Source organism: Sander vitreus, chromosome 21 (assembly GCF_031162955.1).
Source record: "Sander vitreus isolate 19-12246 chromosome 21, sanVit1, whole genome shotgun sequence".
NCBI lineage: Eukaryota > Metazoa > Chordata > Actinopteri > Perciformes > Percidae > Sander > Sander vitreus.
Window position 1 is genome coordinate 13,059,547 of NC_135875.1, and position 18,726 is coordinate 13,078,272.

The 18,726-nt window shown below is 39.1% G+C and overlaps 1 protein-coding gene across 1 annotated transcript in view; it reads right to left on the bottom strand.

Moving 5' to 3' along the window:
* The window catches only part of pcdh15b (protocadherin-related 15b), a 150,020-nt gene that overhangs the window by 101,927 nt on the left and 29,367 nt on the right, over positions 1-18,726 (bottom strand). Inside the window, exons 8-12 of the mRNA XM_078279089.1 lie at positions 15,159-15,335; positions 7,628-7,730; positions 6,004-6,116; positions 4,147-4,353; positions 1,529-1,663 (exon numbers count right to left, since the gene is read on the bottom strand). Coding sequence (XP_078135215.1) covers positions 1,529-1,663; positions 4,147-4,353; positions 6,004-6,116; positions 7,628-7,730; positions 15,159-15,335 — 735 coding nt within the window. The remainder of the gene's footprint in view (positions 1-1,528; positions 1,664-4,146; positions 4,354-6,003; positions 6,117-7,627; positions 7,731-15,158; positions 15,336-18,726) is intronic.

Sequence of the window (18,726 nt, forward strand, 5' to 3'; positions counted from 1 at the left end):
AATGAATCCATTTGAAATGCCCATGATGCATATCAAAGTGCATATCAACAGAAGCGACAGAAGCTTCTTCCCTGATACCAATCTTCTCCGCAATCTCATCTGCCAAGAAGCTGATTGACTCCTTTAAATGAAAATCATCCTCCATGTCTCATAGCTCCCTCACTCTCCTGAAGTTTAATTTCTCCTGCAAGGCTTTCATGATGAATACTGTACACCTCTTTTCAAATCAATACACCAGGCCTTCTGCTTTTCCTATCTTTAACTTCCAAATAGCTGCAAGCACACACAAGAACGCATTAACTCATACAATATGCTGCACTCCCACCACACACGTGCACACACGCTGCCAGCATTACCAGACTGAATCTTACAGATAACCGACTGCTGTACAGTACATCAAATGGCAAGGCACACTCAGAGTTGTGGGAGTAAAAGTAGCAATACCACAGTGTAGAAATATTCTGTTATACGTACAGTACAAAATAATGTACCACTGTTAATGATGCAGCTGGTAAAAGTAGGGCTATTCAATCACTATCAATTACTTTATGTACTACCAGGTAGCTTGTGAATTCCCCACCCTGGATTCTGATGTGTAGTGAAGTACAGAGGAAGTATAGAGTAGCAGGAACTGGAAATACTCAAGTATTGCAAAACTCTACAGTTACTTAAAGTAAATGTGTTAGATTGCACTGAAATAAGAATAAGAGAGGGAGAATGGCAGACTGAGAGGGAGCGGAACAGCAGAAGAAAGGAGGGCTAGAAGTGCAAAGCGGACCAGCACAACACAACCATAATGAACACGAGGGGCGGACAGAAACAGGGAAACTGATGGAAAGAGGTAAACACAGAGGGACAGCAATCACTGTAACAAGCCTTGTTTTCTGCATCTATCTATTTCTGCACTAACCAGTTATTGCTAGTCATGCTAAACAGATTTATAGGAACAGTGTTACAATATGAAAAAAAAATCCATATTTAAACAGTGGTAGAGGTAAATGAAAGATTGTAATGCACTAATCTTCTCATCTTTGCCTCTTTTCTTCTATATATTTCATTATATGTGCTTCTGGTTTCTCCTCCCCATGGCCCTTGTTCATTCTCTCAGTAACCTCCTGCTCTCTTAATACTAAGCTCTCGTTCACCTGCGCAGCCATCCCTTGCATTTTCTCTCCCCCTCAATTTTTCTCGCTTCTCCCTTCCTTACTGGTACAATTAGGGTTAAAATATTCCTGACTTCATTGAGCTACAGGTGCACACACCTACACATTCCTCTTCTCTTTCCTATCCATCCACCCCCCTCTTCTTCTGTCTTCTTCTTTTCCTCTGGGCTTGTTTTCCTCTTCTCTTATTTTGTCTCCCATTTGCACCCCTTCACTAGATAAGATTATTTTTTCAAGAAGGCCACTACGGTTTTATCAAGGGTGTCTGATTTGAGTTTGGAATTACTCAAATGCATTCAGACGTCTCTCTCTCTCACTCTTACATATTGTATATAATTAACACAAATACAAAGGCTCTATAGTACCGTGAATGTATAGGAGTCTTGTGTCTCCCTATCCAGTGGCTGCACCAGGGTGAGATATCTTCTGATTCCAGTAGCAGACATAGAGAAAACATTAGAATAGCTGTCCAATGAGAACTGGAGCTGAGGGTCCCTGGTCTGTTGGAGAGAAAGAAAGATGTTTAGGGGAGAAGACATTTCATTCAGTTTTGTTTTATAACCCTGGGAGATACTGTTCGATGTCCGCCATATTGCTAGCGGAGCACACATATAGCTGGTACACATTTACATGTGAGAGCTACCCAGCACACCCACAGCAATGAAATGATGGCTGAGCACCTTAATTACTTAAATTAAACAAATACACTGATATATTAAGAGACTGGATACATGATGCACATACAGTGAATAATCAAAAGAACAGATAACAAAAGTGAGAATGCAATAATTATATCTGTCTCTCTCTCTTACAAATTAATATATTTTACAAATTGAAGGAAAACTGGAATAAATGAGAGGAGAAACATAACACAGCTCAGCGCAAAGAAGTGCTTAGACAGGAAAATGTGAATGAAAAACATCTCCAAGGTTTTCTTGACATAATAATTCTCCTACCAGGTGTGTGTGTGTGTGTGTGTGTGTGTGTGTGTGTGTGTGTGTGTGTGTGTGTGTGTGTTATACTCAGTGATGGAGAGGCAATCCTCATCCAAGTCCTCCTCTGACATTATCCACACAGTCACCTCCTCTGAGTGTGTGTGTGTGTGTGTGTGTGTGTGTGTGTGTGTGTGTGTGTGTGTGTATAAATGTGCGTTTGTGTGTGAGCTTTCATTCCAGATAAGGCTGGCTCAGCAGGGAAGGGGGGCTGATAATATTGTCGATGTAGCCAGTGTGGATATTGAGTCATAAATAAACACACACACACACACACACACACACACACACACACTCGTATGCAAACACATAAATAAAAGTGATGGACGGCCCATAAAAGCAATTAGGACTAATCATCATTGTTGGTACTTAATGCTGGAAGAAGTACCAAGGTTAGCAATATTTAAAATAACTCAACATCACTCTCTCTCTCTCACACACACACACTATTATGTATTCCCAGCTGTGGGGGTCTTTTAGAAAGCAATGAACCAAAGAGCTTGTTTTTGTCAAAACGCCTATGCTACATCTTAAACAAACTAAGCTCTTGGGAATGCATCGGCAACAATGCAGCAGCACTGTAAATTCCTACATTATCACTAAGAGGCAATTTAAGAGGGACATGGTTTTACTATCCAGATTCACATGGAAGTTAGATAGGGCACTTCACACACTGCAAGCAAGGCACAAAATAGAGAGATTCAGTAGAAGAAAAAGAAGGGCTGGAATAGATGCCTCAATTGCTTAATCCTTCATTTCTGTACAGTACTTCCTGTGTAAACACTCACCATGCTGCTGGTTTTGTTTACATGATGATTTAACTGTGTTTAGAGAAAATAATTGGCTTGTTTCCTTCTGTTTACACTCTTGAGTCCTGCAGTTTATATTACGACAGGTTAGGAAAGTTCCAAAGTGCCAGAATATAAAGATATATCAGCACAGTATACAAGTAACAAATGATTGTCAGGTAAACCCCTCCCCCAAACAGCAATTGTACAATTATACTGTGGCTTAGCAATCGTAACAAGGTATGGCAGGTCTGTCTACACATGGCGAGCATGGTGCTGTAGTAAGAGTACTAGTAAGAGATACTCCACACCTAAAGAGTTTGAAGGGTTGTGTCTTTTTAAACATTTATCTTTTTATTTCACTTTCCAAAATCCAAAAACGAAATAGGCAAAAGCAGAGAAACTCCACCTTCAGCTGCAAATGTTAGCATGCTCCGCTAACAGCTACAGTTGGTATTTCAGCTGGCAAACTCGACAAGCCACCGGCTATAAATGAGAAGCCTGCTTTCGTCTACGTCATTCCAAAATCAAGGACCAATTGTTTAAAAAAGTACTACGATTTTCGAAGATTAAATCTGTCAGCATTATCACTGTTAACTGCATATGTGCCATGCGAGAGCTCGACAGGCGTATCGACGACAACTGGTGGTTGAGCAAACGGTCAATTTCCACATGGCAAATCTTTACATGGCATGTGTCAAATGGCAAATTAAAGCAAATTATGAATACGTTGTCATTAACCTAGGGCATTAGAATTTAGAGCAAAATCAATTAGGGAACTATTTTCTGTTGTCTAAGACTGTCCTTGTTAACATCAACCAGTTGAAGCTTCAGAGAACTCAAAAGCAAAAGGAAGTAAAGGTAGAATGAACGACCCCAGCTGATACCTACAGGCCTCCCATTGGCTGTCCGCTACAAAAGAAGTAAATGTTATCATACAAGTAACTCCTCAGAGGTATGGGGCTACAGCATAATACACGCATACAAATGAATACATCTGTATAAGGTTTTCATAAACACTAAAATTGAATGTATTTATATGCACAAAGGCTTTTTGATACATGTACTGTATATCAGTATATTAAAGCCATAAATTAATATTTTGCAAATTCAATTCTGCATTGTTCTCTGTATGACGTGAGATCACTTAATCGGCTTATCATGCCTTCAGTCAATGATAGCTCGGTATCCTTTTGACCTCACCTCCTCCACATCGTTGTCCAGAGCTACGATGGTCAGCGGTGCAGACAGGGTGGCAGTGGTCGCTATGGTGGTTCCCACTGATGAGGCCTCACTAACGTAGCCATGGTAACTGGTCTCCAGGAAGTAGGGTGCCTGGTTGTTTTTATCCAGAACTTCAATTTGGAGGTTAGCAAAAGCTGGCAAGGGGTGACCGTTGTCCTGCTCTGCCTAAACGGGAAAGAGAAAACAATTGTTCACCCTCACCCCAGTAATAATTACAGTCACAATTTCCTACAGGTCAGCTGTGAACTGGCTGGTCCTCCTGTAATTTAAGTCCCCGCCAGAGCGACGTCCTTGTATTTTAAAGTGGATCAGAGTTTTATTCCGCATGAAGAGCTACTTGTCCTTCTACTTTACTTTTTATATATATATAGCTCAGTGTGAAATTTGACTCTAAAATGATTTAAGCCATCAGGAGAGCAAGACCCGATAAAAGCTCATCAAATGTTATTATATAATATCTGCTACAGGTAGGTACAGGTACATATTCTCAGTTGAGCAAATTTTTTTTAACCTATATTTGTTTACATTTTAGCAAATTGGCACCATTAAATGTATGCCGAGTTCCCTTTTAGCAGTTATTGTTTGCAATGTACCCATGGGTGTACAGGCAACAACACTGGATTAACTGTCTTTTTTCTATAATTTCCAAGCTGATTTATGAACGTTTACTTGCAATAATGATATCCGTAGTAAGTGTAACTCACACTGAATTATATAAATGTGTGTTTCATTTCTTCATGTCTATGTATTAAGATTGGACTGAGTTTTGAATCAAATTCACCTTACACAGTATCCTCAACTGTCCCACGCCCCCTTTGGGGAGGCTTCATGGCTTTCTCTTTCCGTTGAGTCCATATCTATTACAGACCATATCCTGCGATTTCCGGTGAAATGCCGTCCGGAACGATGAGTTAAATTATGGGGGTGCACAGTGGATATTTTATTCCCCACCTCCCCCTGTAAAGGTAATCCCGTCCCTATGGAGCTGAAGGAAGAATTCAGCTATTTAAAGTTTATTGAAATCTGAAAACCCTTGACTATACGTACTGTTCTCCTTTGTTGGCATTTTATTTCCGTTCGCCATTATCATCTACATCTCATTCTTGTTGCCGTTTTGCTCCCTCATATCTCTTCCTCTTCCTTCACCCCTCATTCATTAGATCATGTGGGTTCAAACAGCTTTACCATCCCAGGAGGGGCGTTTGGTGTTTTAAGCCCCCCAGACAGTGCGGCAATGGTTATGTTTAGGGTTAAGGTTAGGGATAGCTGCATGGAAGGCGACATTGGAGGCTTAAAACACCATTGAGCCCCAGGAGTACACCTACAGCACTGTAATACAGTGTCATCTTATAATACACAATATCTGAACACTCATTTACACCAATCTATACACACCTTTAACTACAGCAAATACATCCAAAAGAGGAAAAATTGCATTTTCAATTTCAGTGGAGCAGAACCTGATGTATGCATGTTGGTGTAATTCTATTACCAGCCTAATTTAGACAAAAAACACCTTCACACAGCATGGGATAGTTCTAATGCTTCACAATTACTGGCACTTAATATGTTTAGGGGAGACTACTTTTAATCGACAGAAACCAGAAAGCACCGCATAAATAAATTGAGGAGAAACAGTTAGTCTTTATCTAAGGTTACAGATTTACTGATCAACAGCTTAATGGATGATTGAGGGTTAAATGCAGTACAACAACAAAAAACACATTGAAAGGGGAGGGTGCTGTTTCCATAAGAAACATGCTGGGAGAAAATTAAGTTAAACCTCCCCCTGCTTGCAGTTCCAGTGTTCCTCACCTTGATAACCAGATCAAATCTGCGGTAGAGTTCTCTATCGATGGGCTTTAGAAGCAGGAGCTCCGCTGTGGTTCTGTTCAAGCTGAAATATTCTGCGTAGGACTCTGGTTTGCCTGAGAGAGAAACAGTAAGAACTGAGCAAAAACAAAATACACAAAAAGTAAGGTGGTGTGTGTGTCAGTATGAGACGGAGAGAGACATCAGTTATTGGTTTAAGAATCAATGTACGTTTGCCTGGGTGTCTAGGGGGAAGTATAAAAAGTACAGGGAAAGGGGAGAGGGGTAGGGCAAGACAGCAAGATGGCTAATGCTCCCAGTTTTCTCATCTCTGCTCTCCACAGGTGGGGATGCACACAACATACATACATATGTGGTGCTTATGCTGCATTGCTTAGTTGGGAAATCAGGTCCTGATGAGAGGAGCAGCAACACAGTCACATGTGCACATAATTGTGGTTATGGATGTTTGTGCGAGTGCCTCTCTTCTTCTTAAGGTATGTTCTTGTGTCCACAAATCAAGCAGCTTTGCAACAGCTCTTTGAAAAACCTTTGATGGCCACAGCAATTACCAACCACTGTTCAGATATTGTCTTATGAAGGCCATGAGAGCTAAATCCAAACTGCTATTAATATTTTTTCATTTTTAAATGTAGATTGTGTAGGAACTGCAGACTTGCAACAGATTCTACTGCCCTTTGTGAAACTGTCTCTCACAATCCTTACTCAGACAGAGATTAGTTTCACAGGAGGAGTCTGGGAAATGCAATCAATTCGGTGTCAAGTCAGTACATTTTTACCAACTATGCAGATCCTCACGAGTAAAAGTCAACTTTTTGTGGTTCTGCATTTCAAACCGTAATCCAGATGTCTTGCACTGAATGCGCACTGTTGCTGCTAGAAATAACTTTAAACTAAAAGGTACTTATGAAGCATTAATAGGCAGACAGTTCCATTGCTTACATTTTGGAAAGAACAATTATTTTACACACAATATTCCTCTGCTGAGTTAATCCTGCATCTAAACATTTAAGTGCCTTCCTCAATAACCTTACAATCCTTTCCTTCTATTAACAATTAGGCCTAGAGAACACAGACCTGCACTGACAAGATTCTGTGAAGCCCTACTGTATGTGAACAGATGTGCTGATGTCACTCTGAATTACAATGTTCTCTTTATTGCTGTAGGTAAATGGTCCATTAAATAATGTCTTGTTGTGTGACCATTCAGGACAACTTTTGGGACTCTGTATTTGTTTTCTAACATTTTACTCAGGGAGATTGTGTGTTTCTGTGCCAGCTAGTACGCTATATGGATAAAATAATCTATTATGGTATTTTTGCAATTTTATATTGCAATTCAGTAAACATTTGGTAAAATCAACTGAGAAACTGTTTAAAAAACAGAAAAATCAGAGTTTTTCGGCTAATAAAACAAATACTTACAAATTAAGTTACATAATTACATTTTTGCACCTATTATACAAATATCCAATATTGCAACAATGACTGTATAATGGTCTAAATCTGTAGATGGCATACAAATGTATACTATCTCACTGTATATATTGCCTTATTGCTCAATACTAGTGCCAACCAATCTAAACCCAACAAGATGTAAATCTACCAATGAGGATGGAGTATAGAATCCCTGGCCTGTCAGAGGGAGGTTGTAGGTTTCGGTCTTGGTCCACAGCTTGAATGGGTGGAGTCACATTGACAGGATTCACCTTATTCTGGAAACAGAACCAAGGAGGGAATTCAAGTTGAATATCACAACCATTACTCAACAAACTGGCAAAACAAAGTGATTAGTATGAAATACATCAGAACTAGCAAAAACAGTAATTGAGAACTTGCGCCACAGTGGCGTAACAACGTTTCTTACACTTTGCGTAGTTTCATTTTGAGAATGAAAAAAGAAAGACACTGTGAAACAAAGAACGATTCAAACAAACAAACTTGAACATTTTCAACTTTTCACCAACAGTGCCAGCTTTAAAGGACAATTCCAGCGCAAAACGAACATAGGGGTTAATAACAGATGTGTACCCACTCGATCGCTCTCTGGGACATGTTTTCATGCTGATCAAATGTGTTTGTAGCTTGAAACAAGCTAGCTCGGACCGCTGATCAGCTTACAACGCTAGTATTCGGGGCACAGGGAAAGTAAAAACAAATCGTTATTTATACCACTAAAAAGGCTCAAAATATCACCACACTTCAACAGTAGCATAATGAGGGTCCCTAAATGTTAACCGAAGCATTGAGAACATTGTAAGTGTACAGACAGTTTATTAAAAAGATAGTTTAGAAAGACAGTAGCTCCCAAGACGGCGGCCGCCTGTATACAAGAACGCGACTGTCTTTATAATCTATCTTTTTAATAAACTGTCTGTACACTTACAAAGTTCTTAATGGTTCGGTTAAAGGAGAATTCACAAAAATTTACAAAGGAGTTTGTAAGTTTGGAGTGCTGTTAGTAGCAAGAAAAACGAAAACAATCAGTGCTGCCTACACCGCGTTATCCTCCTGCTAGCGTTAGCACCCAACAGGCTTAAACAGGGCAGGTTTTAAACTTGTTTTTAGCCTCTTAACATGTTCAAAATGTCATTAAAAGTGCCTACCCATGTGAAGTGATTCCTTCCGAGTGAACACAGTGAATCTGACTGCAGTAGATGTGAAAGAAATGCATGAAAGTTCTGCTAATTCAGCTCTGTTTAGTCTCCAAACTTACCTCAATTATAACTTGTCTCCTGCTAGTTGTACTACAGCACTTTTAAAAAATAAGCATATGCCTATTTTTAAAAATATGTTTGCATCTCTTTTCAGTGTTGTAGTTTGTAGACGGTCCCTAAGCACTCCTTGCAGTATCAACACCGAAACTAAACAGAGCTGAATTAGCAGAACTTTTATGAATTTCTTTCACATCTACTGCAGTCAGATTCACTGTGTTCACTCGGAAGGAATCACTTCACATGGGTAGGCACTTTTAATGACATTTTGAACATCTTAAGAGGCTAAAAACAAGTTTAAAACTTGCCCTGTTTAAGCCTCTTGGGTGCTAACGCTAGCAGGAGGATAACACGGTGTAGGCAGCACCGATTGTTTTCATTTTGTCGCTACTGACGGCACTCCAAATTTAAAAACATCAGAGCTACGTGTTCAATCGACCGGAATTCTCCTTTAACATTTAGGGACCCTCATTATGCTACTGTTGAAGTGTGGTGATATTTTGAGCCTTTTTAGTGGTATAAATAGCGATTTGTTTTTACTTTCCCTGTGCCCCAAATACTAGCGTTGTAAGCTGATCAGTGGTCCGCGCTAGCTTGTTTCAAGCTACAAACACATTCAATCTGCATGAAAACATGTCCCAGAGAGCGATCGAGTGGGTACTAACCCCTATGTTTGTTTTGCGCCGGAATGGTCCTTTAATTAAAAACAGCTATTGCTTAGAAACAGCCAATAAAATGGGAAAGGATATTAAAAATATATATTTCTTGGCAGTCTGTCCCCTCAGTTGTTCTAAGGTATTAAGAAAAGCTTTACCTAAGTTATTCATTTATGTAACAACAAGCTCTGAGCAAAGCAAGAGAAAGTTAAATAGGAGGAACAGGATAATCAATTGTTGGCAAAAACACACTGTGGTATATGTTAAATCCTATATAAAGCATGCCTGCATGTGCACACAAAAACAGGTAGAATAAGACAAAATATCACATTCAATGAATTTGATCTATTTATACTGTGCATATGTATCGTCCTGCTCTGTATACACACACACACACACACACACAGTATTAGTCTACAGGTTTGGATCTCTATCTGTATGCAAGTGTGACCAGGCTATAATGTTGACTTATAATAGTGTAATATGCTGAGGTGTGGGTAATACGAAGAGCCCCATTAAATGTCTATAGGATAAAATCTACAATCACTAAAGCTATAAAATGTCACGCCAAACACACCAAAAAGACTGCACATATTCCCAAATGTGCATGAATGCACCAGCACACACCTACAGTATATACGCACATATGCACTGTACAGGGCAGTGCGTTCATACACTTGCTTTGATATAGTACTTTACCACCACACCTGATGTGCATCACTTACAATCTACTAGCCATTACAGTGCTATATCTCCTTGCCTGTCACTAAGAGAGGAGAGGAGGGGGACGCAGGCAGAAAAGAAGTTATGGCGAGTAATGAAGTGGAGTAAAAGAGGGTGTAAATATATGCAAGAGAGATGAATCTGCAATGAGTTGAGGGTAACGGGGAGCTGAGAGAGATGTAAATGCAGCAATGATGAAAAGGGGAGCCCGAGAAAGACAGCCAGGTCTCTGAGAACACTGAGGTACTGACACTACAATTTGTGTTATTGACAATGGCAATCATCTTACACACCACTTCACAGAGGATACTTCTACAATGTAGAACATCTTGTACATCAGACGTGACAGTGAGCAGTGGAAGAAAGATCCTGTGTTAAATGTGAGATGTAAGGAGTTCAACTCTTAAAAATGAGAGCATATGATTTCTAACATTAGACAGTCTTACGAAGTGTCATCCACCCTAAAAATTAAGAGCACTGATATTGTGCAGGATACTATCAATATCATTGGTAATATCTGTGTTTTTAGACCAGCACTGACAGCTTTTTCAAGATGGCTCAACAGCAGTTATTCTTTTTCTAAGACCAAAAGAAATTCCTTTAAGATGTGAAACGTTTAAGTACTGGTATGAAACAACCTCAGCTTCAATACATTTACTTTAATCATGTCTGGGAAAAGTCAAATTTGACCCTTGTATGCCCACATTACCTACTCCAGAGTTTGACCTCCCTCCTTCATTTCCTCACTTTAGAATGCTAAAGAAATAACATTGTCTCATTTACACTTGTACCTATTAAAAGGGCCCAACCTTAAGCACTCTTCACACAGCCTGTTCAAGGCGGAAATATGAAGGGGAATCCCTGTGCAAAAGGGGCTTTTGTTTAACCAATACGTATTGCGCATGCTGACTCGCTAGTGTGGCTTACTTCAATTAGGGCTGCAAATAACAAATATCTTCATTATCGATTATACTGTAAAATGTCCAGAAATGATTAACAAAAACACCCTCACAGTTTCTCAAAGCCCAAGTTTTTATATTCAAATGGCTCGTTTTGTCCAACCAACAGTTAAAAACAAAAGCTAAATTCTACTAAATTCACAAGCATAGACAACAAAACATTTGACAAGCTGCAACCAGTGATTGTGTTTTGGAATCATAGCTTTAACCCCCTGGAGACTGAGGATATTTTCAGACACACTAAGTGAAGTCTTAGGTATGTAACAAGCAAAAACACGTTCATCTGATCCATTGTTTTATACAATTATTTTGCAATCTGAAAACTGCATGTCCTATTGTTTTAGGATCAAGAGTTGGCAGTGGGAGGGGTAAAGTGATTGTTTCGTTGATTATGAAAATTGATGCCAATTAGTTTTCTGTTGACTGACTAATTGATTCATCAACTAGGCCTACTCATTGCAACGCTAAAAGTTATTTTTATTGAACACTGCCTCGAGTGGGTACATGAACTATTTGAGATAAGTTACCCACAATTACCAACCTTAGGTTTAGTAAAACCAGATAACTCAAAGAGAGCCTGATAAAACTGAACTCACTTCATGATACAAGTCCAAAATATGGGATCCCCCAGCAAACAAGCGTGTCCAAAGAATTTTGACTACCTGGACTTTAAAAGGCTTACTGTCAGAAACATGCAGGCAGGCAGAATGAGTCAAGCAAACACTGCAGAATCAGCATGCAGAAAAATCTGCAACAGGCATTAAACAAACATGAATGACTCAGCGACTACAACAACTAAGCAGCAGCACCTGGCAAATGGGTGGGGGGGAAACTGCCTGTTATATGTACTGGGGAACTAATGAACAAATGAGCAGCAGCTGTGCAGGCAGGTGGCTGATCCCGGGAGCAGTGAGGAAGTCAATAAGAGGAGGGGAAAATCCCTGAGGGCATCTCGTGGTCAGGTGAGGCTTTGTGTCAACCACTGAGCTATACAGGGGAGCTCGGCAAGGCTTTGTGGTGCAACGGTGACACAGCACTCCCCCACACATAAAAGAAATAACAAATTTACACAATGCAGTGCGCCGCAGTGCTGCAAAGTTGTAGTCCATGTTTGAAAGCAGCTACAAAATAAAGTTATAGCATATAGTGCCGTAGTCTTTGATGGTTTGTTTATCTCAATGTAACTCGTAGCCAATCAATTGCCAGTCTGATGTAATGACAAACTAAATGATTGGTCAGGTCTTGGGGGAGTTGTTTATCGTTGTGTTCAATAATCTATTTTTCCCTTACAGCTTTCAATTTCAGTTGCAGAGGCAGCAACATTTCTAAAGTGCATGTGTGAACGTGGCCTGACAGCCAACTCCTCAGCATTAATGACCACCATCTTGGTGTGTATGTGCGTAATGGGGAGAGAGACACAGAGAGAGAATAGTTATGTTGGCTCAAAGGCTCTGAGGTTGTCATATTGTATCAGTCTGATTAGGACTCAAACTATTACAGTGCCTTGAGTCTCCTCACTTCACCTCGCCATTTTTATTAAATCCAAGCAACAGCAGCTCTTTGCTGTCCTTTCCACTTGTGTTGTATTTTCACCTCTCTCATCGCAATTTCCTTCCTTCCTTCCATCCATCCATCCATCCATCCATCCATCCATCCATTCATCCATCCATTCATCCATTCATCCATTCATCCATCCATTCATCCATCCTCTAGTCCTGCTATGTCCCCTGGCGTCCTCTTTTCCCTTCATCAACAGTTTGAGGGGAGCAAACCTGAACCCTGAGCATAAACTACATTCATTGCATTGGGGTTCATTCATGCAGAATGTATCAGAGTACTCACGTCGGATGACTTCAAAGTCTAGGCTTAATCAATCAAATAGGGCCCCTGAGAGACAGCTGCTTTGAAAAGATAGAGGTGCATTCAGGCGGACCTAATGGGAGAGATCATGCTGTTGGCATAAACATGCCATAATTCAAATGACCTGAGTTTAGTTTAAGTTTATGATTGTTTTCTGTGGAGCATCTCACAGTTAATGTATCCCCTTGGTTTATCTATATGTGGTTCTCCTTTTCATCTGTTGAGCTATTGTGGATATTGCTGCTTATGCCAGCTCTTTGACATTTAATAGCAATCAAATTACTGCTAACTCCTCTGGAACTGAAATGTGTGCAGACCAACTAACACACAGCAGTAGAGGTGTCATTGAGATGGAGAAGACAATTACTGCTTCTGTGCTACGTTTCAAGAGTAGCACACGGTTAAACTCCATTACATTGTATGTCTGTTGCCAAATAATTTTCTTTTACTAACAGACTTTTTCACAGCAGATATTTTGACTAGTCATAGCAGGAGATGCATAGGTGTACCGAATAACATTAACGGTGGCTTGGTCAATGATAAATTAAGCCATGCCAAAGAGCCGGCGTGTACAATGCAAGGGCACTGGAACTGTCAAAACTACATGGGATGCAGCCATCATTCATTTGATCAAATACGCTTGTGCTTTTCCTGCTATGACATGTCAAAATGTCTGTGATCCCTAAATATGAGCTTTAATCTGACATCTGTAAAGGCCCCACCTCCTGTAGTGAACAAGGAGCACAGTCTCATTCAAAGAGTGAAAATAGAAAGGGTAAGCAAAGCAACAGTTTGTCTGAATTTTTTCTTTACTGCAGTGGTGTTGCAAGATTACAAATACTGGAATCAGTGAAGTATCTGGAGGCAGCAGCAGTTGTGTATTGGGAGCATATTGATGTGAGAAACAATCTTTGTGTTTGATGCAACATGTTTTAGACATTGCTTCAGGTTTTAAAATCCCTTAAGTATTTTTCCAACATAACTTTTCTGTGCGTCTGACTTTACTTCTCGCTTCCTCCCCCCCTCCCCCCCCTCTCTACTACCTCTCCATCGTAAACCCTGTCCTTGTCTGCGCACACTTGCTGCTCCTCAAAACCACAAGTTGATTTACTCCTGTTGTTCCTCGCTGTGTCTCTCTTGGTGTGTGTCTGTGTGTGAGTGAGGAGAGATAAGAAGAGGTTTGAAGGCAGAGAAAGAGTTCCCTCAGTGTGTCTGGAGTAAAGTGAGCATGTGTGAGTGTGAGTGTGTGTGTGTGTGTGTGTGTGTGTGTGTGTGTGTGTGTGTGTGTGTGTGTGTGTGTGCATGCGTGTGTGTGTGTGTTTGTGACAAAGATGTTAGTATGAACAAAAAGATGTAGACAATGTCCAGTTAGGCATGACTGCTCTACTGGCTTGACACTGTAATGTGTGTGTGGCTATGTGTGTGTAGGTTGAAAGATTGGAGGGGGTGCACTACTAGCTTGTCACCATCAAGATGTTTGGGGTAAGGGATGAATGCTCTGCTGACTTGTCAGAGTTGAGGATTTTGCCTGCAGCAACTTTGTCTCATTTACAAAGTGGCATTGTAAGTCGCTCTGGATAACAGCATAAGCTAAATGCCCGAGATACAAATGCAAAATGATGTGTACAGATGTGTAAGCATAAATGCATACCACGGTGTTGCAGACTCACTTTTAAATAACACTTAGCTTAAGTCACACAGCACACAGTCTATCAATATAAGAGTTACCAAAATAAAGTTGGCTAATTTCTCTAAGTTTCTAAACCATTTGTAACCCACTAAACTAAATGTATTTCATTGGATTTCAAAGGGCTGACAAATTATTTGATCATTAATGTGTAATATTACTAAAGTCTATAGACACACGGGAGCAGCATCAGTTCTTGATGGTGTTGGAATTTGTTAAATATGGGTAAGTATAAAAAGGCAGAAAACATACAAAATTGTGAGGATGAGCTCTAAGAGATCAGCTCTCATTAGTAACCTTAATTTAAGCCTGTAATGGTAAAGACCAAAACGTCACAAAAAGCCAAAACGTCACAAAAGTGCACTAAATGTAAGGGTAAAACTCAACACACCCACACACACTAACATTGTCTGCTGATGGCAATAACTAACACAGCGATGCACCCTATAACACAGGCACAAATAGAAACATGCCCTCTGCAGCATACACGCAAATACAATGCAGTATATAATACAGGTACTGTACATAACAGGCACACACTTACCGGCTGTGTCAGCTCCAGGACATTAGCCCTATACGTGATGGGATTACAGTCACGGGTGTTTCCCACAAGCGCACATGGTAGGAACATGGGACCCAAGTCATCACCATCCAGCACATCCACAGTTAGAGTGGTGGTAGCTGTACGGCGCTCACTGGGATAGGGGGCTCGGTCCTAGACAGTAAGAGAGAAAGCATATATCTTTTACTTTTGGATAATACCACACTTTCTTTCTTAGATATTTGCATATCTTTATCTTCATGTCTAGAATAGAAAATGATCACAATGTAGTGCTGCTGAATATTCGAAAATCAAATCAACAAAGCTGCAGGGAACTCTCATTGCCTTGCTGGCTGGTGTCTACATGACTTAGCATCTTCATGTCAATTTATCCCTAATCAAGGGCAAATAAACAGACTTCTAATGCGTCCAGCACAGACTCCCTGGGCTTGTTTGTACCACCAATATATAGTAATATAATGTATTTCATTAACAATATTTTATTAAAGTTATTAAAGTAAATAGAGAGTACAAACAAAGTTCCTTGATCATCATAATCATTACAAATTCATGGAAATACATTCAATAATAAAATTGTGACTAGCATGAGCTATATTTGCAGCAAAACCAAGTATAACAGGCATTCAACCAACAGATTAAATAAACTCAAATAAAGTATAAAGTTTAAATTACAAATTAAACAGTGCAATATTGCAGTGCTCCTACTCCCATATATCCCTGTTAAATAAGTGGCTAAAGAACATTGAAAAAATGAAACACCTTCCATGGCTTCTTAAAGGACATTAATTCGATAAGACAGACATACAGGGAAGAACTAGTATCTAACAAATGGTGCTAACTTTTTGCATAAACATTCAAGTAGATTAGGCATGTGAGCAATAGATTAAATAAATACAAGTATTTGAATAATTAATACAATAACAAAGATTCACAATTGTGAAACTCGGGATTCACTGAATGATAATTTCATTTCATTTCATTTCATTATTTATCTCGAACAATCAACAATGTTGCAAAAGAAAACAAAAAAATGTAAACCACAAAAATAAAACACAAAGTTAATTTTGTTTGAGTTGTTGTTTGACTTACTATAACACATGAATTGAGTGTTTCTCTATCACTGCATTATGCTATGCTCTCCTTAGTGTCAATCATCTGACAGTGAAAGGAAGAAATGGAGGTCTCCGCCAGGAAATAATCTTTTCAAAACATGGTGCCTCGTACACTTTATTGTAAGATCCATGTTTCCGTGGGATGTCATAACGAGGCCAGCAGTTAATTTCAAGCAACGACTGACACCATAAAGAATCTAATTATATACTGCATGCATTTCAAAATGAATGTAAAGTAGACAATGATTGCAAGAGCCTACACAGTAACTGTAAATAACACTGGTATGGTATTTGTATTCACTTATTCAGTATGGTTCAATTAGGAGAAAATGTGAAATGATGTAGCCGGGTTAGGTCAACTAGTAGAGCAGGCGCACATATATAGAGGTTTACTCCTCGACGCAACAACCGTGGGTTCGACTCCGACCTGCGACCCTTTACTGCATGTCATTCCCCTTCTCTCTCCCCTTTCATGTCTTCATCAGCCCTGTGGAATTAAAGGCCTAAAATGCCCAAAAAACTTATCTGAAAAAAATAAGTGAAATGATAAGGCTGTGGAATCGTTTGTTTAATAGGTCAGATAACAGGATTAAAAAAAGGTGTTTCTTTGGGCTAAAGCATTCAACTTTCCATGGACTACTATATATATATATATATATATATATATATATATATATATATATATATTGTAATTTGACTTCTTCTAACTTAACCTCCAGCATACACACAATTAAAAGTCAGTTACTTGTAAGATTTGACAAAAAATAGTCAAAAGACATTTTGTCAAAACCAAAATTACGAATTGTGGTCCTGAACTTTATGTTACAGCAAACTTATCGAGGAGTCATAGGTCGTTAGTGGCTCAGTTAAAAAGATCAGGAATCCTTCTCCTTGCCCTTGAAGTTGGTAGATTTAAAAACATCCAAGAAGATAAAAGGTTGAATTAGTCGAGAATGAATCTTCTTTTGTATTGTCCTCATTACTGAGTTAAGAGCACTTATCTTAAATGAAATGTCTGTTCAAAATCCTGAAATTGGAAAGTGGTTGTTTAAATTGAATGGACATACGTTGGCGACCTTTGTCTTTAAAGCATGGGGAAAACGACAAGAAGGTTTATTTGTTTAATATAAGTCATTTTTGTTGCTATTCTGGTATCTGGTCCCTCGCTGTAAATAATGGTGTCTTGTAAAACTATGGGAGCTGGGCATATTTTCTTTTATGCATGACAATAATAAAATATTATTTATTAATTCAAGCTTTACATTATTTCATGTTGTCTGTCACTGAAGCTATCAGAAAAAAAATCATAAACTTGTCACTCTTTTTTCCCAGAGAAGTACAATTGTTCAGACATATTATTTAACTAAAGTGAATACTTTGACATGAAATACACATACTCACTTTCCTGCTAAGAATGAGATAAATATATTGATACCACTCTCATAGCTGTGTGTTAGATGTGAAGCTACAGCCAGGACACAGTTAGGTTATCTTAGCATAAAGACTGGAAACAGCTATCTTAGGAACTGACCTAGAGGGAAATAGTTCCAGCATAACCCAGGCTGTAAAACACCAACTTTTAGTTTTTACTCTTCAGTTTTTGTACAGATTAAACAAACTAGATGCATTGTATAAATTAGTCAGCTGTAAAGATGATAGTGCACGCATTTCCGTACCTTCGGACAGAACCAGGTTAGCTTTGCTTGCAGTCTTTTAGCTAAGCTAACTGGCTGTAGCTTCATATTTATCATGTAGACATAGGAGTGGTATTAATCTTCTCATCCAACTCTCGGCAAAAAAAAAGCAAACAAGCATATTTTTTTATAAAATGTTGATGAATTATTTTCATAGCTAATAAAATGAACATGTATTTATAGCTGTAAAATATAAGGCTGAATGATTTACAAGAGTTATTTAGATAAAATTACAAGTTGATGTTGCTCAGTCAATCACTGCTACATTGTTTCTCACACAGCTGTACAGCTGAAAATGTCAGCCAAATGCAAAGGGTTTGTTCCCCTGGTAGCACATGTGCTCTTTGTTAAGAATTGATATTCAGCAAATTCACAGCCACTCAACACACTTTTAATATTGTATTCAGATGAACAGTGAATATGTCAGACTTTCAAGCAGTCAGAAACACATTAATCTTTCAGTTTACTGTTGACTTTTACTGATGCTTTCAGGGTAAATGGGCCTTGATACATATGGATATTTGCCACACCTTGTTGAGCACTAAAGGTTTTGTAAGCAAGGTTTTTTGTGTCACGACAAAAACCCTAATGCCGCAATCTGCAACTCAAAAATGTTTCTGTCATGTCTCAGTTTAGATCCTTCAAACTTCTACCTCTGTTCCCCATGAGTTTTGCATGTTAAGTGAAATTAACTATATCATTCTTGAATTCATGAATAAAACATACAGAGTGCTGTGA